At 39.4% G+C, this 24,401-nt stretch overlaps 1 protein-coding gene and 1 long non-coding RNA gene across 2 annotated transcripts in view; both read right to left on the bottom strand.

Annotated features, from left to right (window-relative positions):
• The window catches only part of EPM2A (EPM2A glucan phosphatase, laforin), a 41,467-nt gene extending 17,400 nt beyond the window's left edge, over nucleotides 1-24,067 (bottom strand). The window contains exons 1-2 of the mRNA XM_057406862.1: nucleotides 23,712-24,067; nucleotides 9,728-9,902 (exon numbers count right to left, since the gene is read on the bottom strand). Of these exons, the coding sequence (XP_057262845.1) occupies nucleotides 9,728-9,902; nucleotides 23,712-23,973 (437 nt within the window). The 5' untranslated portion in view covers nucleotides 23,974-24,067. The remainder of the gene's footprint in view (nucleotides 1-9,727; nucleotides 9,903-23,711) is intronic.
• Nucleotides 18,470-21,854, bottom strand: LOC130597915 (uncharacterized). Its single transcript, XR_008971880.1, has 3 exons — nucleotides 21,239-21,854; nucleotides 20,697-20,744; nucleotides 18,470-19,082 (listed from the first exon to the last, which is right to left on the bottom strand). It is a non-coding gene; the product is annotated as an uncharacterized LOC130597915 (long non-coding RNA).
• Nucleotides 24,068-24,401: the final 334 nt, after the last annotated feature.

Here is a 24,401-nt window from a genome sequence, read left to right as displayed (position 1 = left end):
GGGTAATGTCTATGACATTTGACTCAATTTTTATCATAGTTCACAAGAGGGCATACATTAAACTTCTGAACAATAGCAGGAATTATGTACCTGACTCCCTGAAATTAAATTTCCCAAAGTACAAGCAGTAAAGGAGGGGAAAAGAGATTTTCAGTTCAGCCACTTAATATGTTCCCTGGGAAGACACAGTTCATTTCTTTGTGTTTTTGTTTTTTCCTGAAGAGAGAGAAATATATATGGGAAAACACAGCAGCAATTTGATAATCTCTATTTGCTCTTGGGAAATAAAATACTTATATCTCTTAGACAAACTTCAAAGAAACTAGAGCTACATTCACGTTTCCTTTCTAATAAATAATTTTTTATCCTTTAAATAGGATTCTGCATATTTTTATACAGAGGAGCTTTTTTAAAATTATCTTGTGAATATCTAAAGCATTTAAGCATAATAACTTGCATTTATATCTCTTAGCATTTATAAAAATTAGTGAAAATAGAGGTAGAATTCATAACTTAATAGCTTCAGCTTGCTACTGGTTTAACTGAGGTATCTTTTACACCTTCCCATTTCATTTGAGCTCAAAAACTACGCAGTTATTTATTTCTGATTTTTCTGAGTTGCAGGTCACCTCTTTCAGAAATAGCAAATACACTGAGCAAGCAGATACCAACCAGCTCGTGGTAATAAACTATCAGCTTTTGGGAACTGCAAACTCTTGTTTTGAGGATTTTTCTCCTGCAAAAGTCAGCTGCAGGCTTGCTGGGCTAACCAACAACCTAGGAGTGGTGCCTGCTAAAAACCATGGGAAGGGTAGACAGAGTGGGTCCACACTGGAAACACAAGTCCCTTGTTCAAAAGTTTCACCAGTTGTAAATTATGGAGTTCTTCTAGTAAGTTCTTCTGGTAACAGCCAAATACCTGAATTCGTCCCCTCCTGGTAACCTGAATAGCAATATGGTTGAGTACACAATCTCTGTTTTTGAGAAAGAGCTTCTGCTATCTTTAGATAAACTATATTAAGAAATGCCAGTGATTACAGAGCACCTAACGAATGAAAAAGCTAAGAGGAGGTAAGTATCTGCACCATAACTGAACATCATCTTTAGTGAAAGAGTGATGCTGCCCCTTCCCCACCGTCCCAGCTGTGAGCTAAATTGCCCAGGATTTCACAATCTCAGTCAATTTCATTCACAGTCAGCAACACCGGCAAATTGCTTTCCAGTGGAGACAGAACTTTACTCCCTCGCTGACAGCCTGAATGTTAAACAGTGAAGAGGCAGGAAAAAAGGCTGAAGACCTCCAGAAGAAATACAGACAAGGGCAGGGATGCACAATAAAACAGAAAGAGAAATTAGAAGCAACAACATTTTTTGCTCCCTAGAAGTGATATCCCACACAAAATTCATATTTACTAGACTATCAACATTTGTCTGTTATATCCCACAGAGAAAAACAGAACAAATAAGTGTGTTTACTCCTCAAGGTTTTTCCATAGAGTATTTCCAATCTTCATTCTAGCTTTTGCTCCCTGTGTCAACAGAACTGTAAGGTTTTTTTAGGAAGTAAGGAAATTTCATGCTGCGATACACCTATGAAAAGATCCGCTTTAAAGAGCAACCGTGTTTGCAAGTACTACCTATTATAGCCAGCTGATGGAAGACATTCATCTTCCCATCAGCAGCCAGTCTCTGCTTGCTGCTTTTTTATTAATACTCATTCCTAAATTATTATCCCTCTAAAATAAATAACTCTTAATCAAATGCCCATTCCATATGTCACATATGAATGGCAGAATGTTAAAGAAAAATTCAGGAAAAAATTCAGATAAAACTCACAAGACTACCCAGACAGCATGTTAAGCTCCCCTTTAGCTTGTTGTGTCCTGTTGCCCACTCACTGTTTAGAAATTACTTGGTTGAATTACTAGCTCTTTTGAGTTGAGCCCTCATTTCAGGTTTTCTTCTAAAGCACCTGGCAACCCACAAGCTCCTCACATGTGAATAAAAGCCAGTTGCTTCCATGAAGCCGCCAGTATTTCCAGCTTTCCCTCTGCCACCTCACAATGCTCAGTCCAACTCAGCTACCCACATTTTAGCAGGTTTTCAAAAATTTTTTATATTTCCCAAATTCCCTGACCTGACTAGAAGCACATTGAGCCATGCTCAGTGTACTTCATATGTATAATTTATTTGGGTTCCAGAGGAATGACATGTCTAATAACTGCTGCCTCACAGAGCTTTGCGCCAATGTGGTGTTCCAAGAAGCAGGACTGCAGCTGTGGTCCCATTCCTCCTCCTGCTGCCACATACACTGGGACTGCCCAGCAGTGGCACTGCACACACCCCTTAAAGCCCAGCCCTGTGACTGACAAAACAACATTAACTTGTGAGACAGAAGTACATGAGGAGCTTTGTTGCTGCAAAAACTCTTCCCTCATGGGCATTACTGTTTAGGGTTTATAGCAATACTCTCAGGAAATTACTGCACACTCATACCACTTCAGAGTTTAGGGACGCCAACTAACTCTTCCTTGGCTGAGCCACAGGGCAGCTTGAAGGTCCTTGACATTCCTTCTGAGTATGACTCAGAATTGATTAAGAAAGAAAAAATCTTCTTCAGATCTGTAATATCCAGAAGCTTTCCTTTATCTCTCTTTGCAAGGATAAGGAAAGGAAAGAATTTCACAACTCTGCTCTCCCTCATGAGAAGTGTAACAGTTAAGAAGGCAAACAACATAATGAAGGTGCTGTGGAAGCCATTTCTTTCTACTACACGTGAGTGCTAGGCATTCCTTTGGTGGATTTAGTAATTTCTTAACTGTGAAAATATTCTGTCCTTCATTACAAACACATTAGTTCTCATCAAAAGTGAAATCCACTGTGCTCTTACTGTGCAATCACGTATTATTCTAATTACTCTAATAATCTAATGCAATGTAAAATACCCTATTAATACATTTATAAAATGTTCTGTTACTTAGATTATATGTATGAACTGTTCAAAGTTATTAATTCATCAATAATGACAGTATACATTGTAGCTTTATAGAAAGAAAACACCCAGAAAAGCTGATGAATGTTAATGATGCCTGCCATGTAAAAAAATCAGATATAAAAACATTAATAGTTCACAAGTTTGCTATTTTTCAGTCCCATTTGCAGCCAAAATCATTCCCTCCCACAATTTTATCACTGTTTCATAGATAATTTACCATTCATCAGCCATTACTTCAACAGTGTCATTCCAAAGTCTAGATGATATTTTGTGTCCCTCAGCCAATACAGTACACAAAAAACCTGGCAGCATGCTGGCTAGCAGCCATTCATGAGATTTAAGAGACCAGTCACTGTAGGTAGAAGTAATACTCGGAGTTCAAACATTGAAGATGGTCATGCAAAAATTTTTAATCTAAAAGCTCTGATTCTTTTTCTTTTGGCAAAATTTACATCACTTTTTCTAATGCCAGATTTTGCTTATTACTATGGCACTCACAAGAAATGCAATTAGAAATGAGTAACTGACATTCAGGAGTTCCCGTTTCGAGTTCCTTTCAAGTGCTAGGTTGTAGGTCACAGTGAAGGAATGGGAGATATGCTGAGAACAGCAATTTGCTAACACTTGGAAAACCAAAATTACTGAAAAGTGGGCTCCCATGATCCAGTTCACACACAGCGTTACGCAGGCACCCCAGTTTGCGACTGTACTGATGTACAGTCTAAAACTCTATTTCTGCTCACAGTTCACAGGACTGAGATTCGTATCTAACTCTTTGATAGCCTGGCTTAGGTTATCCCAGCCAGGTGCCATCCCGTTCATGCAATGTAACAACCCTTAGAAAGCAGAACCAGTTTTCAAGTTTTTAGCCATTGTCAGGGAGGGCACACAGTAGGGAGTTCATGAAAGAAGAAACTTTTTGTTTGGATGGTCAATAAATGTGGAAGAAAAAGGCATTTGTTACCCAATACAGAGATACACCCAAGTTAAATAAACAAATAAGGACTTTAAAACCAGATGAAATGCTGAGCTTATAATTTGTCTTATCTCCTCCTATTTCCTCATGCTCTCTTAATTTTCTAGAACTTAAATAATAAAATTGCTTAAAAGTCACTTCTTACACTGTTAGAAAATCCATTTTCTTCACAGCAAAGACTAGTAAGAGCAGTTCACAGCTCCAGTTGAGGGAGATACAGGAAAAAACTGAAGATATACAAGTGACAAAAAATAGAATTAATCTTTGAACCATTCTATAAAAGATAAATCCCATTGTTAAATAAACAGTGGCTCTAATTTAGTCAAGTTTAAGACTATAGCTCAGTATAAAAAAAAATAATATTCAAATCAGTGGCCAATGTCCTCACTTATGAGATAAACGTATCACAAAATGTGCCTTAAAATATTTTCATCATTTAAAGTATAAAATGGCCAGATAACTTCAGTTAGAACCCCAAGTACTCAAATGAAAAGGCAAACTCCTATTGATGTTACGTATTTTTAATCAGGATTATTTTACTGAAATACAATTGAAGACTTTTGTTCAGGAGCTCATTATTTCTTCTTTTTGCTCTAATACCACAAGTATCTTTTAGGCACAGGGGACAGCTAGCTCTCAGCTTTTAATGTTAATTATGGTTAGACATCATCACCTCTTCACTTACTTCATAATGTAGGCATAAAATATCAGTTCAGCTTTCTACTACAGTAGCATAGTTCACTGCACTCTCGTTTTTTTTGTGACAGATTCCTCTTTAAAGCTTTTTTTTTATAGTTCAGTAATAAAAAAAATACTTCATAATTACACTTTGATGGGTATTTTGTGAATGAATTAAAACTTGTAAGTCAGAAGAGAAGTTAAAGACTAAAAATAAAAATACTTTTTCCAGTGATATAATTCAAAGGTAATTCTGAATTTAAACTGCATCAAGATGGACATTATTCATTAATACAGCTGAGAAATGAGATACAAGATCAAGATGAAGACACCAAGCCCTGGTAATCTACAAATGTGTGTCTTCAGCACAGCAATGCTCAATGCATTGCCTAAAAGTGGCTTCCCACTCACAACTGAGACATCCTATAGCATCTGGAACAGATTTGTTTGGGGGGATGGGGTTTACAGATACGGCCAACAAGCTATAAGAAACTATGTTCCTGTAGCACAGTAGCTGGAGGACAGACAGGAAACTCTAGAGCATCTCAGATGACACTAGACAGCAACATTCAAGCAACCAGACAGGATGTTTAATGTCTCATTACAAACCTATTGAGATCTCATCAGCATCATCAGTGGAGCTCGCCAGCAACTCAATTCTTCATTTCACTCTAAAGTAGACATCTAGTTATCAGTGAGCTGAATTGCTGTATATGGACATATGAATCTAGTGATGTTAATCTCAAACTGAGTCCTACCACAGATGCCTTTAAGTATATCTTTATGTTCATCAATACCAGCAGTGTTCTAACATTCAAATAGCAATAACTGTGCCTCATATGACCCAAATAAGTTAATAGAAGTTACATTATTTCCCTTCTTCAGTGATTCTCATACAAAAACATACTCAACCAGCTGGGTTTTTTCCACCCCAATGAAAGATGTATGTCAATAAAGTAATTCACATAATTATTACTACAGGCAAAAGGAAACTCAAGAGTTTATCAGCAGAATGCTGGTTTAGTGCCTCCAGAAGGTAAACAAGAAACATCTCAACTTTGCCCTGGATCACTCCTCATCCACTCACCTATCTACATTAACATATTAATATAAATCAAAAGGACACCTTTTATGTGACTTTCCTGGTCATCCCCACTTAACATTTAACTTAGGTCATAACCTGCATTACTATGGCAGCGTGGAATAAAACCATCTTACCACTAAGCTACAAAGCATTTGCAAAGACTACATCATAAACTAAGTTTGATTTGTAAGCATCAAGAAACAAATAAACAAAAATAGTACTTCCAAGCACAAAGGTTTATTTTCCTTTATCTTTTGCTTTATTTTGTCTTAATGGAAAGGGACATAAACACTGATGAGAGCAACACGTTCATCCACTTCATGATTCCTTGGATTATATCCAGTTACAGGAACATTCCACTCATTCCATAAACACGAAATATTAATATTTAATACCGTTAATGACTTAAAGTGCAAAAAAGCTACTATAAAAAGTGTACCTCATAAAACTGTTGTCAGGACCCATGGCTACTCTCATACAGTGACTCCTCTGTCACATACTTTTACATTTAAAGCTGATTGTGTATTTTCCTCTGAAATGTTTAGCAGCTCTAATAATATTTCAGTTACAGATAACTGTCACTGTTGTCTAACGAACAGACTGGGGAATTTACAGAATCTAGCTTAGCTGCATTTTACACACAAAAGATGTAAAAAATGTTTTTCTTCTTCAGATTTAGGAGACATGACCCACAAAAAGCATACACAATGAATGACAGTTATGAAGACAGTATATTTGAAACATGTATTATTAAAAATTAGACACCACAGATGGCATCAAAGTGTATGTCCTAAAATGAAGAGGTGGTGGTCGTACAGCATATAAGAATAAGTAGGCAAAAACTGTGCAAACTCACTAGTTAACAGGGGTGGACTTAGAAACCTAAAATTAGTCTGAAAATAGAAAACTGTAATAAGATGTCTTTTCCTCTCAGCGCTATTCATTCTCACAACACCTAATTCTGCCATCAAGCATCATTGTCTCCAAATATTATTTTGACGTTTTGTATTTTCAGCTGTCACTCCCTCTCTTGCTCTCATGCAATACCTTTCTTCTGAGAACTGCAGAGTTTCTTTATATAAATAATAAGGCATATAACAGCTAGGAAGTTCCACCTTTCACAGATGGAACTGAAACAGAGCTAACATGCCCCAGAGTTACAAATTTTCTGAAGTTATCTTCTCCCAGAAAAGATTACAGTAAGTCTAATTTAATTTGGAAAATTACTGTGACCTAAGTGAACTCTCCTGTAATTTGGAGGCATCTTATTGCAGTAATATCTAACACAAAAGAGAAAGGGGCTGTTATTTTTTTCCTGAATTAGATTTCAGTGATATGTGTCATTATATGTCTGAAACAAGTGAACACTAACACCTGGGAGGTTATCAGTCATGACTCTGTAGCTGCAGGCAAGCTCCATATCACATGTTAAAATAAACATTCATTCAAATCCTGCTATGCTTAAAAAAAGCACCATACACTCTCCACCCCAAACGACCAACGCAAAGCGAGTTCTCTAAATAGAAGTTTAAACATAAATTCACTGAATTTACTCACTGAATTCAATGAGTGAATACATCTATACTGAGCAAGAAAAACCTAATCCCTCAGAGCATTCCCATCATCCCCAGCACGATTCAAAATGACTTTTGGCAACAGCAGGGAGCAGGCTCTCCTCATCCTGCTGCAGCCCATTTCAAGTTGAAGCAGCAAGGTGGCTCTGTTTCTACAAAGCAACTGTTCCTAATTGTGAGCAGAGAGCCAACAAGTAAAATAAGTCCAAGGGCTCGTGTAGAAGGCCATTTTCAGAGAGATAAAACTTTCCTCTCCAGCTAATTTGCACACGGCAATCCTATTAAGAGGAGCAACATAGGGAAGGGGCTCACTGAAAAGGTTTCTGTTGATAAATCATTTCTTTCCAGCTACCACCGTTCTGTAAAGATCCTACAGCCGGTGACAGGACTCGGAATTTGTGCCCATAAAGCTCCCCATGGTACTGCTGCCTCCATTACTGCATGGGAAAAAGTCACCTTAGCTGGATAACTATGATCTGATCACACTTTTAACCACAGAAGCAGAGGGACTGGCTCCTTGCTTCTGTTTGGTTTTTTTTTGGTAGGGCTTTTTGTTTGGGGTTTATTATTTTATTGCTGGTGATATTAATCTGCTTATTTTTCTTCTGAATCAATAAATCTATTACAAAATAAAGGCACTGTCATCATCTCACTGCAGCTGTTCTACCAAAAAAAAAAACCCAAAATCTTAATTAACCAGTAAATTTTTGGCCTGTTTATAACCAGCAGAAAGGCAAATCTGCCCCAAACTGTTCAAAAGTCATTTAAGGCTGCGTATCTTCAAAGTATTAAAAATAATTATGCAGCAGGACTGTTATGGGATATGCTCACTTAATATAGCTCAAAGAACTGAGATAAGAATTATTGAAGATGTACAAAAAAGGTTGCCTTGCAATGAAGGTATGTGTGTGTGAGAGGGGAATGGAGGAGGGGATCCTCAGCTGGAAAAGACTACACAACTCAGAAAATTTTCTTCAGATATTCTTTTGCAGAATCTGCAGCTTTTTACTAATCTTGGAAACATATAGTCGTGCAGATAAGGCAGTATTAAATGGATCACTGCTGCCTCTGGAAAGAAAGATAAGCTAGCCTCTGGTGTTTTGATACTCCTTTTCTGACAGCTGTTCTTCTTTCTCACAAACTTCCTCTGCCAAGCAAAGATTATTTGGGATTGACAAATCCGTGCTTGGGAATAAACAAGATCTTTTCTCTGATAGGGTGTTGGAAATGGATGCTTAAGATATAGATAACAGTATAGTCTGTCAGGTGTATTACATAGCTTGAAGGGGTCTCAGGGAAAAGGTACCAAGCCACACGAATACCTACATATGCCTAACAGTGTTCATGAATCCATACTATTCCAAAAGATAATAACAGCAGGAAATCTTTCCCTTATACACTGCAACTCTGACAAGCAACAGACAATTCTGCTTCCTACCCTGTGGGAGGGTACAGACCAAAGAGTAGAAAGAGAAGATGAGACAGTGAGGTTGGTGTAGCTGCAATGGCAATCTGGAGGCACTCACACAACACAATGCTAAGACCTAATGAAAGTAAGAGGTGGCTTGATTTCTTTAAAAAATGCATACCCCTTTGGGATCACTAACTGCTCTGTAACCACCACCAGCTGCACATGGTGTATCAGGGCTGTCAGCATTCATGAAACCACTATCAATCAACAAACTTGCTGCCACATCCATGACTGGAGATGTGGAAAAAGTTACAAATAGTCCCAACTTCTTCAGTGCCTCTTTGTTAAACACCAGCACTAAGTCTGCTGCTCTAAATACAGCATGTGCTTTATCTGCAGCCGTAAAGGGCAGGTGCCCTCTTCTCTTTAAACTTTACTGTCTCCTAATTCAGGCCAGGATGTTCCACTGGTGCTGCAGTGGACTCAAGTGAACAGCATGGAAGTACAAACATTTTAAGACTTGTTTATGTTTCAGTATTTTTTTAAATGCATGCACAGAATTAGAAATCATCTGTAAGAGCAGTCACTGCTGCACATGAGCGATAATGTAAATGCTCTGAAGTTCTGGTGCAGAAATGTATTTTTTTTGTTTCCTAGGAGACGATCTTCAGCAAAATAACCCCAAACCAAACACACTACATACATGCATATTTACATGTGTGTATGGACAAGCATTTGAAAATGACACATTTTCAGAAATTTATCCATAAATTATAACTATTCATTTTCAGATATGATGTAATTTAACACACCTGTACAGGCTGCAGGTACCCTTGAACTCAGAATCTCTCTTTCTTATTGCCAAAAGATATATTTAATTGCAAAGAGGTGCTGAATCTTTGTTAAACTTTTGTGTTACATATATACTGCCATTCACTACTCCGAATTCACTTTATTGGTATTCTGTCTGAATGCTCGACACCAGCCAAGCCCAGCACTTTTTTTTTACCTGGAGTAATGAATAGCTTGATGTCCTGCAATATTAAAATAGAAGTCAGTTGTATGTTTCATCTCATCAGTATGTCCAGAGACTTCAATCCAGTGTGCTATCGGAAGGCAGTAAACTCCATCTACTATGTTGCTCTGGTTGTAAACACAGCATCGATCATGATGGGGCCCATCACCTAAAACAGAAGAAAGGACAATTGCAGGCTGTGCATATTCTGAAAGATTTGCAGGAGATGTGAACTGAGAAGTGGTGTTTGCTGCCTGTTCAAAGTGTATTTCTCATAACACATTATTAACATCTGAAACAGTGGAAACAGAAGCACTACCACAAAGCAAGTGTTCAGCGGTTTTCAAATTATTTCTAAAATCCCAAACATTAAAGCTGTATGAAATTCTCAAATCATCAACTGTGGCACTTAAAATGCCAATAATAATTAATTTCATTTAAGTTCCTCATTTGATGTCTGATAATACGTGAACTCGGTGTTTAATGCTTCTGCTGTATGACCTCCATGGGGGGCATCCAGCTTGCTGTGGCACAGTCTAGCTCTGACACAGCACAGCAGTGTCACCTTGCCTCAGGCTTATTCCCAAGGAAATTGCCAAGCTACAAGAAAGACATCAGAGAAAGCAGAGAGTTTTTCTGTTCAAGATCAGAAAGGTAAAACCACAAACAAAGGTAGAACTGGTGACACTGGATTTGTTACCAGCTTAAGGCTTCAGGTTGAAAAACACCTCTGTGGAAAGGGATCAAATCTCAAAGAAAAGCAAGCAGGTGGCAGACAGCAACCCAGAAGTGATGAAGATCTGTTTCAGGAAACAGAGGAGACTGGTCCTCCTCCACCTCATCCACAGCTGCCTGGCAGCAAAGAATCTCGGGTGTCTTGTCTTGCACAGGACGTACACTGATGCCGAGTCTAGCAGTTCATTAAATCCTACCATCTGTTTGCTAACCAATAAACAGTTGCTTTGTACTCTTCAGATGCACATGTCCCACTTGGAGAGTTTGTTCATATACAGTAAAAGTTGCCCAAAGTGACCCAGAGATAGATGGTCACATGTGCGAGTGATCACAATTACCTAAAACAGTCTTGTCTAAAGAGTATTTTCTTAGTTTTCCACAACCTAATATCCATTACCCCTTCTTCTAGTCTTACAGCAATAGTGTGAGCTTTAGTACAGAAAACCAATTTTTAAAAACCATGACAGAATAAGCATCTTCAATTGAACTGGGCTGTGTCAATAAAAAGGTTATCTAGCCTCCAAAAATTCAGCACATATATATTCTCCCCCTTCCCCCATTTTTACATGCTTATTGTAATACTAATTGCCATGTAGGATTTATTGTGCAGATTAGAAGTGACCTGGTCTATGGCTTTCTTTTAATGTAAGACTTACACTTATACATTATTAATGATGTCAGAACATTTCTGAGTAAAATTAAGCCCAAAGGAATATCTTCAATTTCACACTGCAAGTGAATACATGACCAACTTCCAAGCACCACATTTAGGGAAATTTGCTAGAGCAAGTGTGTTTTGTGAGACGTATTAATGCAATGATTAGAGAATAAGACTAATACTAAATACCGAAGCTCAACCTCCTTATTTCCAAACGACATGCAGAGTACTTTATCATAATTGTGAAATATTAGTTACCGAAAAGAAAAAAAAAAATTATCAGAAAACTATTTTCTTTGTATTGCTGAACCACTAGGCATCATATGCAATAGTAGGACAAAGCTTTTCATAAATACAGTGAGCAAGGTAAGTATATACCTCCTGAAGCTACAAATATCACCACTATATTTTTATCTCACATTTCTAACTGTTTGCACATTCTTAGCACTTCTAAATAGTATTTAAAGACAGCAGTTTACATTGATAAATACAACAGTGTAACAAAACCTATGGATGTTTATGACATTTGTCATAAATAATATTCGTCATATTCAAAATCTTAACAACCACATATAACGCATCTTGCCTTCCCCATTTTACTCTCTCACAACTGTCTGTAGCAGCGCACATCACCATAGCCCTGCCCTGCCATCACACGGCTGTGTCTGACCCTGACCCTCACCTGCTGATGGGCAGATATCCCATCCCAGCCACAGCCCCATCCCCAGGCTCCAGGGAGGCGCCTGATGCCTGGGAGTGCCAGCCCCGTGGGGTGCCCTGCAGCCCCCATGTAGCTGCCAGCCCTCACTGCCCACTGGCAGTTTTGAACCATGTTCTTGGGATCTCTGCCTCTTTTGCTACTCCCAGCCCTATTTTATCTTGTATATGGGTGCCCTCGTACCCACTCTGGCTCCCGCAAGGACTGCTCCTTCCGTTGTTCACAGCTCTTCCTCCTCTCTCACAAGGGTTCCTATATAAATGTTGGCAATCACAACCTATGATCTCCTCCTCCTGCTTAATTCCTTCATTCCTCAAGGTACTAGTCAGTCCTACAAGACAACAAAGCCTCACTCTTTGTCTTCATGATCTCAATTGAACCAGTACATAATTCCTACTTTCCCATTTACAACTGCTGCTGCTTGAGGTGCTTGTACTTCTGTCATTTGGCAGTTTTACTCTCTGTCCTCCTTCTCCAGCTTTAATTCTTGGCTTTTAATTTTTTTTTCCCCTTCCTTCTCTATCATCTGCCTTCTTAAATGGCAGAAAACTCCTGGCTTTGTAACCTATTCACCTTCACCACCATTCATTCCTTACCCAGCCTACACCACCACATAAAAGCAGGGCCAAGAGTAAATTACCAAGAGATATTTGTTTGACTAGTTCCCTCAAACAGGTTTTGTCAAATCTCATTCTGAAAAGCTTCCTTCTCTAATTGTCATTTATCATTGTTGATTACTCTGTACCACTCAACCTCGCCTTCCCACTGTGGCCTAAATTGAAATGGGAATCTCAAAAAGTTAGTTTCTGTTTTGCCTGTGATACTCAGGTAAACATTAACTACTTGCATTCCTAACATTTTTAATGAGAATTGCATAGCTTTTTATTACTCCTTATGTTATATACGATCTATGAATTAACAACCTTCTTACTGAAATAAACGTCTGTGCAACAGAATATATATAAATATACATTCAATATAAATATACATTCAATATACATATATATGTTGTGTATATATATTGTGTATATACATTTACTTGTTGAATATATATTTAATACAACCTTATAATTTCAGACAGGAAGACGAGAGTGCTACCATCTGAAAGAAATACTAATTTAGAGAACAGTATGATCACACTGAACTGTGTTCAGGAAGCCGAATTCTCTATTCCCCTTGCAAGAGTTATGAAAGAAGGCAATTACCACAAATGATCAAGATTTCACTACCCAGGTATCATCCAAATGATACATAGGTGCTTCTCAACACAGCTTGTTTCACAAGACACATTTAACAAATAAGTTTCAAAACAAGGAGGAAATTGTTATATCAGTTCATATCAGGCTTCTGCTAGCACAGTTTGTCACAGGAAAACCATAATATTTTGGACTCCATAACACAATGCAAGAAAACAGTTTCATAAGTAGAGCCAGGTGACAAGTTTGGAGGAGTAATGTAGAACTTATCAATAATTTTGAGCTGCTACAAAGGAGCTAAAGATTGCATTCTTTTATCTTCCAGAACCATTTAATATAAAAGTCAGCCAACGAAACCAGCTTTCATTCAAGGTAACTAACTGATCATAAACCATGTTTCAAATAGAAAACAATCAGCATCACTTACATGTTCTGTTACATATCTGCAGAATGTATACAGCTAGGAAAATGGGCACAGCCTGGCTGATGAGCAGAAATCATTAGCTAGTCTTCCCCTACCTTTTTCAAACGTTACTGTCGAGTTTCCTCTGTCTGAAGCAAGGCACATCAACCTCATGGTATGATGTACATCCAGGCAAGACATGCTTTAATCTCATCTTAGCCCCTTTAGCTCTGCTGATGGAGTAGACTCCTTACATCTCATCTGAAGTAAAGTTATGTGACTCTGCCAGACTTGGCTCAGAACAGCCAGCCCAAGACTTCTCACAAGCCCTGGAAGAGCTCCTGCCAAAAGCAAAATAGCTTTCAGAGGCAAGACAAAAATCTGGCACACAAAGTGAAACATTTACTCTCTCCTCCATCACCACAATAGGCCAAGCAAAAATCTTGCTGGATTTGGATCCCTGGCACATGGGGACTTTCCCATGCCCAGGACAGCAAGCTTGAGGCAGTGACCAGCAGCACCACATCCAAAGACCACCACTTCATTGCTCTCTCTCTAGTCCAGGGCTGTTGATGTGGTTGGTTCTTTTGGGAGGAAACAAGTGCGTGATGAAGGCAGTGGGACCAAGCTCAGCAGAATCTGACTCTTCTCAGTGCATCATAAATGTGTTGCTGCCCTTTCTTATTTCTTACCTTCCGCTTAGGCACCAGAGATAAAAGATAGCAGCCAGTGCAGACAGAAGTGACATGTGACTTCCTGTATGCAGAGTCCAGACATGCCTGCTCATACCTGAAGCCACTCATATCCACACCAATTCCCAACTCCACCTAAAGTTTACATTTGTCCTACTCCAAATATTCCCCTTATCTGCTTTATCGGGAAGGGCACTGCACCTATGGATTTTCTAAGTGACTTTGCTAAGAAGTCAGACACAGAAGCCCTTCCTCACAGAAACCATGTTCATCTTTATTGCTCGCTTCTTAAATGTACAAGGTGTTTCCTAAAGTATGCTACCAAAACTGGAGGCCTAGCAGTGACATTCAGTTTCTGCACCTGAAGCTTGGAAAGGGTCCCACCTACAAGCTGGGAAGGCTATCCTGACTGTGTCAGGAAACCATATTTGCCATGTGCCTCCACACCACTGTTTGGCATAGCGCAAACAGAGAAGGTGCAGGGTACAATTTGCTGCAATCCAACGTGCTTCCAGGACCACAAATGCACGTCACATCTTTTACCAACAACAAAGCATGCACCACTTGCAGTCCCAGGCACATTACACTCATGGAGAGATTGAATGGCTGGAGAAATTCGCATCCCTTTTACAAGTTGGGTGCTTTAGATTTCATTAGGAGGGCAACAGCTTGAAACAGAGAGTGCTGACTGTGAGGATGTACTGCAGAATCCCTGAGGGAGCTTCAAGGCAAATTCTCACCAAAATGAATCCTTTGATGCATGAATTGTTAATGTAAATATATCTGTCCCCTTACACTGAGTAGTGACCCCAACCTTACCCAAACCTTTTACAAAGATTTCAAGATACTTTGAATAAACCCCCCACGATTCTACCAGTCTCCAGAGCAGGAAGTCATCACAACTCCCATTTAAACACTTTGCTCAGGCACAGCATCTGTGCACCTCCTCACCTGCATTTTGTGAGACAGCAAGATCTCCTGTCTCAGAACTCACATGCTGCTCACAGCACACACCGTAAGACCACTGGGTAGGCATCCATGCACTTCTAATATGAAATAAACAAACTATCTGCATTATTAGTTTGGGGTTTTTTTTTTCAGTAGTCAAGAAAACATTGTGCAACCTCAAAGATTTGGAGGAATTTCAACAGCATTTCAACTTTCCTGTTTCCTAGTAAAGTAAAGAAAATCAAATCTGTTTTCCACCCACCTGTTCACCTTTGCAGAAATGAAAACAAGCACAAATGCCCTTTGAGAAAGGACAATACACAACAGGAAATACAAGTTTTTATAGTTCAAGACACTTCTAAATCAGTATTTTTAACTCTTCTTGGTTTTATTTGTATCATTCCAAGTAGCAAAACATTGGTTTAATTATTTTGGGGAAGCAAATGCACAATCATTTAAAAACATGTAAAATTCAAAGATAAAAAAAGGGTACGGTAAATATCTGAACAGTACTAATTCTCTTGCTGATTGATCATATCGACTTTCCTAATTAAAGAACAGAAGGAATTCATAAGAGTTTGTCAGAAGATACAGGTCCTAGTTTAGTCGATAGGGTATCACCTTTTTCCTTCAATAAGGTCCAGAATGATTTTATTTAAATTCTGTCTTTGTGACTCTCCACAGCAAAAATCCTTATCTAAAAGAGAAATATAAAAGTAAGTTTCTAGGCATTAAAATAGAAAGTTTCTCATTTCTTTTGCAACCCACTTGTTGCTGGAGTTCAAAGTAACCAAGCAGCCCCACTTACAGCTCAAGCTTCACAGAAGGGTCTTTCAAAACCTGCATGACTGCACTTACGGCTCCTGCTTTAATGCATATGAATAATGATCAAAGTGGCATAAGAAGGAAGCTGGCTGTACAAACAACCAAAAAAAGATTAAATTCAAAGATCTCCACATAACTGATACATGGCACTGGCAAAAGACAGGGACGAGAACAAAACAAAAGAAAAACATGAAGATACAGTAAGAAAGAAAAAGATGCCCAAAGACCAAGGACTAGAAGAAGATAAGCAGGGACCAAAAGAGGCTCTTCTGAAATTTGATCTAATCACACAGTAACAGAATGCAAAGAAAAACCTTCAGTTAATATTTTATTACAGCTCTACTGCAGGGATGAAAAAGTATAATCCAGCATTCTGCCAACAGCACAGACTCATCTTGACAGAGAAGCCAACTGCACACAGATTGCATAGAAGAGTCACAGTGGTGAAATTACCAGCTCAATCTTAAAAGATAATGAGCAAAATCTGGGTCAATGAAATTTCTCAGCACCACTGAGTGTGGTGAACAAAAAAAAACATGAATGAATGAAAAAATAACTAAGATTGCCTCTTTCACTGTGTCCTTCGCAGAGAGTGCACTAGTGCACTGCTCAGTCACAGCTTGCTCAGCCACTGGCTTGTTGCATACCTTGCTGGAAGTTTTTATATTTGTCTGTTTTCTACTGTGTGAGGGAAGGTATGTAGAAACTCCAGGGCACAGCAACGGCCACAAAGGTGATGTGTATCTTATCCCAGCCTTAGGCAGACCCTAAACCACAGGTGTACAACTTCCAAACCTCCAAACCCCAGCAAGGCCAGCATGTTTCACAGTTCACTGCTACCTTTGAAAAACCACGGGGCTACTTAAATAACCTTGTATATGCACATCAGCTTCAATGACAACTAAGAAACCCAAGCACCACGTACCCAGGCAATTTTCAGATCACCTATTTACATATCAGTAAGAGGAAAGATTTACTTGTCATTCATTTTGCAGCAGGCTTTATATGATAAGTAAAATTTTTAAATATGCCTAAATATTATACATAATTTCATTTGCAATATTAAACAAGATTCTTTAACAAGGTAAACGAGCAGCTTGAGTTCATGCTTAAAAATTCCCCTGGAGGTGTTTAGTAACATCATAAGCACTATCAACACTCTGGGGACAAAGGAATGCGGAGGGCTTGAGGAATAGATTTAAAAAAAAAAAAAAAAAAGTAATAGAACAACAGGAACTAAAGGAGGAAACACAGGGAAAAAAATCTCAGAAATTAAGGATTTAAAAGATTAAGTATTTGCTAGCTTACGTATCTTTCATACCAACATTACAGTGAAGAATAGCCTCAAGTCCTGTTTTGGACACAACTCAGTTACCTGAACATGCTACTGCATGGCATCTTATCAAACATTAATTGAGCTTCCTTCACTATACTCAAAATATTCAAATTTACTTAACCTTTACACCAGCTTCTGTCACTGAAGTCTCCCTGCTGCCTAACTGTCTTTATGAAATTCAGTCTCTGAGGTCTTGAAATAGGATCAGTCTCAATCCCACAAGGGCCGAATTGCTGCTGATTGTAAAAAAAAAAAAAAAAAAAGAAGAAAAGAAGTAGGGGAGGCTGGGTTCCCCTCACTGGAACTGAGTGAGGCCAGGTATTTCAGCAGCATGAGTCTGCCTCAGGATCTTAGGCTGGAGTCCCACCTTCCCAAAGTCTCAGCAAAGCCCCTGAATAATTACCCTTTGTTTTCACACCTCTGACAAATAGCGCCAAATAACACATCTGAATTCTGTATGTCATGTACTAACCCTTACTTGTATGCTTAATAAACGCATACTTACTTTGCTTTTTAATGCTACTTTTCCTGCTGTCAATAAACCATCTTCCCATTAGATTCTGAAACAGTAAGTGAAATTACTGTATTACTTACATACCTAATATTGTTATAAGACAAAACTGTTAATTTGCAGCACCTAGTTCACTAACTCCTCTTTCATGACTGGTTTGATTTTCAGAAACGTTTCTTGCATTTGCCAGCCCAAAAGAGATCTCCAAAAACCAGAAGACTAGTTGCATCATATACTACATGTTTATTTTCTACCACACTTAAAGCAGACATTTGGTAGGGCTGATATATATAACCAAGGAAACAAGTTTTTTTGTTTGTACAAAAATCCAGGCTGCATTCAAGATTTTTAGTCTATTAGTCTTACTCCTAAGAGAATTCTTTTATGGATTTTCAAAAGTATGCCAGAATTATAACTAAATTGCTCACAAGAAAGCCCTCCTCAGTCCTTAATGCTGTTAATCAAGGCCTTTTTTCCATTTTTTTTTCTTCTTTTAAATCAGGGATGAGAAAATAAGAATTTCTCTCTCTAGGTCTGCTTAGACACAGGTGTTTCTGAGTGGGAGCTGCTACTGTACTAACACTTTTTAAGCAAATGCCCAACCTAATTATGTAGATTAAGACAGAGAAAAGCAATTAAAAGGGAATTCAGCTCATGTAAAAATGTAAAAAAAAACAACAAACAAACCAACAAACAAAAGAAAGAGGTTCTTCTCAGAGAGATGGTGGAAAATTACAGTAAAGGAAATAGATGATAGAAGAATGTCTGATAGCAACAAAATGTTTACTGTAATACAGCCTTCCTAACTGCTTTGAAACAGTCTATGGTATTGTACTGTCTAGTATTGTTACTTTCTACCATACCAGAAAAGACCACTGAACTACAGGCAGGAAACAAGCTACATCAAAATAGTAACCATCACAAAAATCTTAACCAACGTATTATCCCAGTTACTTTACTTATCACTTCTTAGTACTTCTTGTCCTTGAAAATAAATTCTCAACTCATACTGCATGCTGCTGTCATTTGGAAGTGAGGGCAGGGAGTGAAGTGGGGGATGGGAACAATGGTAAATAAATTAAGTCTTTGAATAAATAATACATATATTTTAACTTTACCGCTATAACCACAAATGCTCTAATTAGGCTCTTACAGCAGTCAGAGCAGGCCCCCTATTATCTTTGTGGGTAGGAAATGACACACAACTACCAAATCCAGAGGAATGCATGTGTGTACCCTATTTTTATTCTTCTAATTTTGCAGTTTCATGAGCAACTCTCTTGCTTTATTGATCTTCAGTAGTCTGCTCAGTATAGACTGGTTAATGCTGACACACAGAAACGAAGTAACGAAAAACTTGCTACCAATTAATTATACTATAATTCACGATAAGTACATGTCTTGAGGGGCTTGAAGGACAAAACACCAGGACCTACTGCACTTTGTAAACAAAAGTTTCCTCACTCACAAAGTGTTAAACATCTAGTACTGTCCACAAAGTAACAGCCTTACAGACAAGATGCATATTATGCACAATTTTTCAGCTATCAACACCCAGTTGTGCTTTATGTTCCTTCCTAGTCACTACTTACTTCAGAACAAGACTAGGCTGGGGAAAGCAATTTTTGATTATTTTCAAAAGCAGAGCAGATTACACTAGATACTGATGAAATGCCCAAGTAGCTGCAAAATCCTACGCACTCACTGGCTAAAGGCAGGTAAAACGGCGACACCCAGTGGGAACAACACTACATAAAATACCTGCATTAACAGAGGTATGAAGAAATGTTATCTGCTTCAGGTTCTTTTCTCCATTTTTTTTGTTTTTAATAAGAGAACTGCTACCTAATTTGAGTATCTGTACATTAGCTTTGAGAAAGAAAGAAAAAGAGATGTATCTCAGTTACAGAAAAATAATGTTGCATCCAACTGTACTTCTCCAGAACAGCCTTAAAGGGTTTTTACTTTCTGCTAATGGCTTAGCCACAGATAATTTTTTATTCTGCTACAATCTCACCATTGTATTAACTTCCCACACAGCTTTCAAAGAATTATACACATTTAGTTTCATATTGAGGCTAAGAAACAATACTGATCTCAGTTTCAACGCACTGCCACTTCAAAAACGAAATATTTTACTATCACAGATGTTTTCACCCAGCCAAGTGCTCAACCCTTGAAAGCCATGCTCAAATTTTACTTCTGATATTTTCACTAATTGCAGTATCATTAAAAGCGCTGTTACTCCATAAATGTACAAGTCTTTTGAACTACCATCATAAGTGTTTGTTGTCCAACAGACGGCTTAAAATGTAACTAATGAGCTCAGAGGAGCATGAACTGTAAATGTTGGAAAGCCAAGATACCTAGCTGTATCCTAGGTTACAGCTGCATAACCTAGCTGTTTCTAAACTGAACTGTGTTGTACTGTTTGCTTTGGACCCCCAAGAACCCAGCAGCAGGTAAGTGTAAACAAAACGCCTTTTTTCTCCTTCCCCCACCCAAAACTAGAGATGGGTTTTTTGGAATGCATAAGGCTCTGCTCACCTGTACAAACTACTACAAGGTAGGTTGACCATGTTTTTCATCTTCATACAGCATCTGTCTAGCTTCAAGCAAGCACCAACTTCATCAAACTAGGTTATGCAAAACTGGATCAGTATTTTAGAATATCAGCTTGTATTTTATATATAATTTTATCCCTTCACAAAACATGAGGAGTCAACAGACTGTACTCCAGCATCTGAAAATACAGTTTGTGGCATACCCTTAGTAACTCTTCTTTTATGGAACATGTATCTTGTGTAGTACCTGCAGTTTATTTAGACTGGACTAAAGAGGATTAAAGGCACTGACAAGCATTCAAACAAACTCACAAAAACAAATTTAAACATAAATTTCACCTTGTGTTTATTTTGTTTTGACAGTAAGAACAATATACCTTTACTTTCCATGCTGGAAGGGAGAAATAAACCCAGTTCTGAAGAATCTAGATCAAAAACAAAGTACACAGAAAAATACATGGGATGTAGTTGGAGGGGGGAAAAAAAAACAAAAACAAAAACAAACAAAACAACACACACTAAAAAAAGGGTATATACATTCATTTATTTTTTCTAATGGGCAAACCTATTCCCAGATTCTGAAATTCAACATAACCTGTTTTTCCATAGATACGTAGCAGCTGAAAACCCTCCTGGGTAACAGGCCTTTCAACTTGACTCACAGAAGATAAGCAAAGTACCAAACCTGAAGAAACATTGCTTGGCCCAGAATCCATACACAAATTGTGTGATTTGAGCCAGAAGAGCCCAATGGCTGTGACAGGCTCTGGACAAAGACTGGCACTGTCACCTGGGGCAGCAGAGTAAGTACGTGACCCTTCAGAAGGACAAGAGTTTTCTCTCCCGCCGCCTCCTCCTCCTAGAGAGCTAGTTCCCTCCACACACAAGCAACAAAGCCCTCCCACAGGCCAAGCCTCACCTGAAGGTTCCTACCAAACCACCTGAGAGAACCCAAAAGCCACAGAACACTGACCCATGACTTTGATTCTTCTAGACCACAGAAACAAATACCTTCACTTCATCTTTCAGTTTCCCCACTGCACTTGAATGGCTGTAAGGACAAACTAAATTCATACGCAAAACACATGATGCAACACGTACTATAGTATTATAAAAATCATATGCATTAGTAGTGGAATTCTCACACCAGGCGTACTAATAAAAAACTTGCGGAGTAATTTTCTTAAACATGGCACATTATTTCACATCCCATATAAGTAAACATCTGACATCCATAACTGGCCAGGAGTTTCCCTGGTTACAGATGAGTGCCTCAACTCCTAAACTCAGAGGAAGTATTGTTCTGCACTTTCCTCTACCCCTCACAACCATGTCTTCAAAACTGCAGATGCTCCATAACTGCTATATGTCTTCCAAAGCACATCTTAATTCTAAACACACAGGATACTAAAAAGTCAAAGCACAGCATTTGTGTATCACCAAAATGTTTTCTTATTTTAGAAAGGGCAACTGCCTTTGCAAACTGTGAGTTTTACAAGAAAGAACAGATGACAGCCAAAACTTTTATTGATATACAGTTGAAAAAATAATTAAAAAAATATTAAAATAACATAAAAAAGGACTGCAAGATATTGTTTAATTATTGTACAGAAAAACCTTCTTATGCTCCCTTCATATAATACATGATGAACAAATTTCACTGTTTACGTAAATTTAGTTCTTTCCTGTAAATAAGAACTTAGAAAACAATAGCTGACATGAATGACTAATTAAAAACCACCTCTGCATTTGAATGATACACCCATTTGTGTTCCATCATTGCAGCTAAGTAAGCTCAAACTGTCAAGCATTCACCATGGCAAGAACAGAATTCCACACAGGTTAATCCTAAAGCTGCAGCAGTAGGACTACTGCCAAAACAGAATATGCTTATTATTCAGACTGCATTCACAAAATGCAGTCCCAGATATGGACAATACCTTGAGGTATCATTGCTTCCAAACTATACAGTAACCATCACCTTACAATTGCAGATTCCCTACAGACTGGAACACTCTATTATTAATTCTATATTCTCTGTGGTGAGGACCTCTTTTATATACCAGTATCATTGGCATGTTATGTACAACAGCACCTTCAAAACAGACCCAATTCTGTTTCCTTGGAAAGATGTAAAGATTTCTATTCCATAAATTCACTTTTCCTGCACTTCTGCAAAAGAAAAACATGGTTAAAGCAGTCAGAATATGCTATTTATTTTAGCTGCTAAATAAAACAGTTACTAATGCATGGTGTAAACAGTACTTCATGATGTAAACCTCTGTGAATGCACGATTAACACAACCTTTTATTAGTATAGACAAGAAAAAACAAATGGAACAGTTAAGATGACATGCATGTTTTAGTCTGTGTAACAGAATGGCACTTTAAAAGTGTGATATATATTCCTAAAAAACAGCTGAAGAGCAACTGCTCTACAATTTTTTATTCTGGTATATGGACTATAAGACTATTTTGTAAGTTAAAAAAACTAGAAATTACCTAGTCATCTGCCTTCCTTTCACTGAGTTAGATCCATTCCTCAGTGACAAGAGGTATATTTAGCGCTTTATTTGCCTCAGCATTCAATTATATGCATGTTTTCTTTTATTTATCATACCTAAATACACCAGAACAGCACATGGAAACTGACTAAAGCTAGTCAGTATTTGACAACACAGAACAGGAGAAAATCTCCGTGGAACTACTACTGAAACAGGCTGGAACTTCACCCTTTTTTAATTATTGTTTTTTTATTAATGCCAATAGCAAAATTAACCAGCCTGAAAATGCCATCAGCACATTTCAGCTTACTGAAATAAAGTTACACCTTGATGCATAAAGTAGGCACTTCCAACACCTTTACTTGTGGGGAAAGAAAGAGGAAAAAGAACCAAAACTTCACCATGACAATGGGTGCCTAAAGTAACGAAAAGATAATGAAACCATTTCCAAGACCTTTAACTAACCTAGAACAGCAGCTGCCTTCCGCATTCACTCTCCCGCATCACATCGTTAAAAACGGTTTTATTAGCGACATGTCATGTCACGATAGGCTAGGAGATTCTACCTGCAAGCACGCTTCAGGCCATCCGCCTCCGCCGACAGCCGGAGGCGCAGAGTACGGCCTGCTTGCCCGGGACACCGCTCCCGGCCCCTGGGCGATGCTCCGGGGCGCCGGGCACGAGGCGGGGCAGCTGGAGCCTAGGGCCCAGCCCCGCAGAGCAGCCCCTCCGGGCCGACCGCCGCCCCACGACGTGAGGGTAACGACCGCGCACCACCGCCTCAGCCCGCCGGCCCAAACCCCTCCCCTGGGCGGGACAAAGGCGGTGGCACCGCCCAGCCACCGGGACCCGCAAGCACTTCGTCGCGTTTGGAGTGCCCGTCTTTACCTTCCCAGATGAGGTCTCCGCCCTGCCGCCGCAGGAACTTGTACCAGAACGGGTCAGAAGCGTCCTGGTCGGGCAGCACCACCTCTGCCAGCCACAGCGCGGGCTCCTGGCCAGCCAGCGGAGCGGTCGGCCGCGCCGGCTTCATGGGCACGGCGCGCTGCGGATCCCAGTGTCCCAGCTCCGGCCTGGAGCCGCCCACCAGGAGCACGCCTCCGCCCTCCGTCATCCGCGCCGGCAGCACCACACCAAAACGAAAGAGCATGGCGGGCAGCGGCCTCCGTCTGACCGGAGCCTCTTCCGTTGGGGCGAGCCGCCGCTAGGGGGTCGTGTCGGGCCCGCACTTCCGGCCGGAGCCGGGGCGCCGGTTGAGGGGGGGCGGAGGGCGGTCGTGGCCGATGTGGGCGAAGGCTCGTGTCGTGTCGTGTCGTGTCGTCCTTCAGGGATTTTCCTGTGTGCCCGCACGTAGCAGAGGGGACTTCCCTCCCAGGACACTTTTGGGAGTTAAACCGATACCTACCCCGGATAGGGTCTTAAAGTTGGGGCTGGAGTGGGGGATTACCTTTGCGAGTACACACTGGGATTCCAGGTTGCAAGTGGCTGCACGTTCTGTATACGGGCGTTCGCATGTGTTAACCGCTTCGTTAAATGAAGCTACTGCAGTTACCCTGGGGAGCCCAGACTTAATTTAGC

This window comes from Pezoporus wallicus, unplaced genomic scaffold, assembly GCF_028554395.1.
Source record: "Pezoporus wallicus isolate ANWC-B61680 ecotype Strahan unplaced genomic scaffold, APGP_CSIRO_Pwel_v1 scaffold_6362, whole genome shotgun sequence".
NCBI classification, from domain to species: domain Eukaryota; kingdom Metazoa; phylum Chordata; class Aves; order Psittaciformes; family Psittacidae; genus Pezoporus; species Pezoporus wallicus.
The sequence above is the reverse complement of the archived record's forward strand: the minus strand, read 5'-3'. Positions and strand labels throughout refer to the sequence as shown.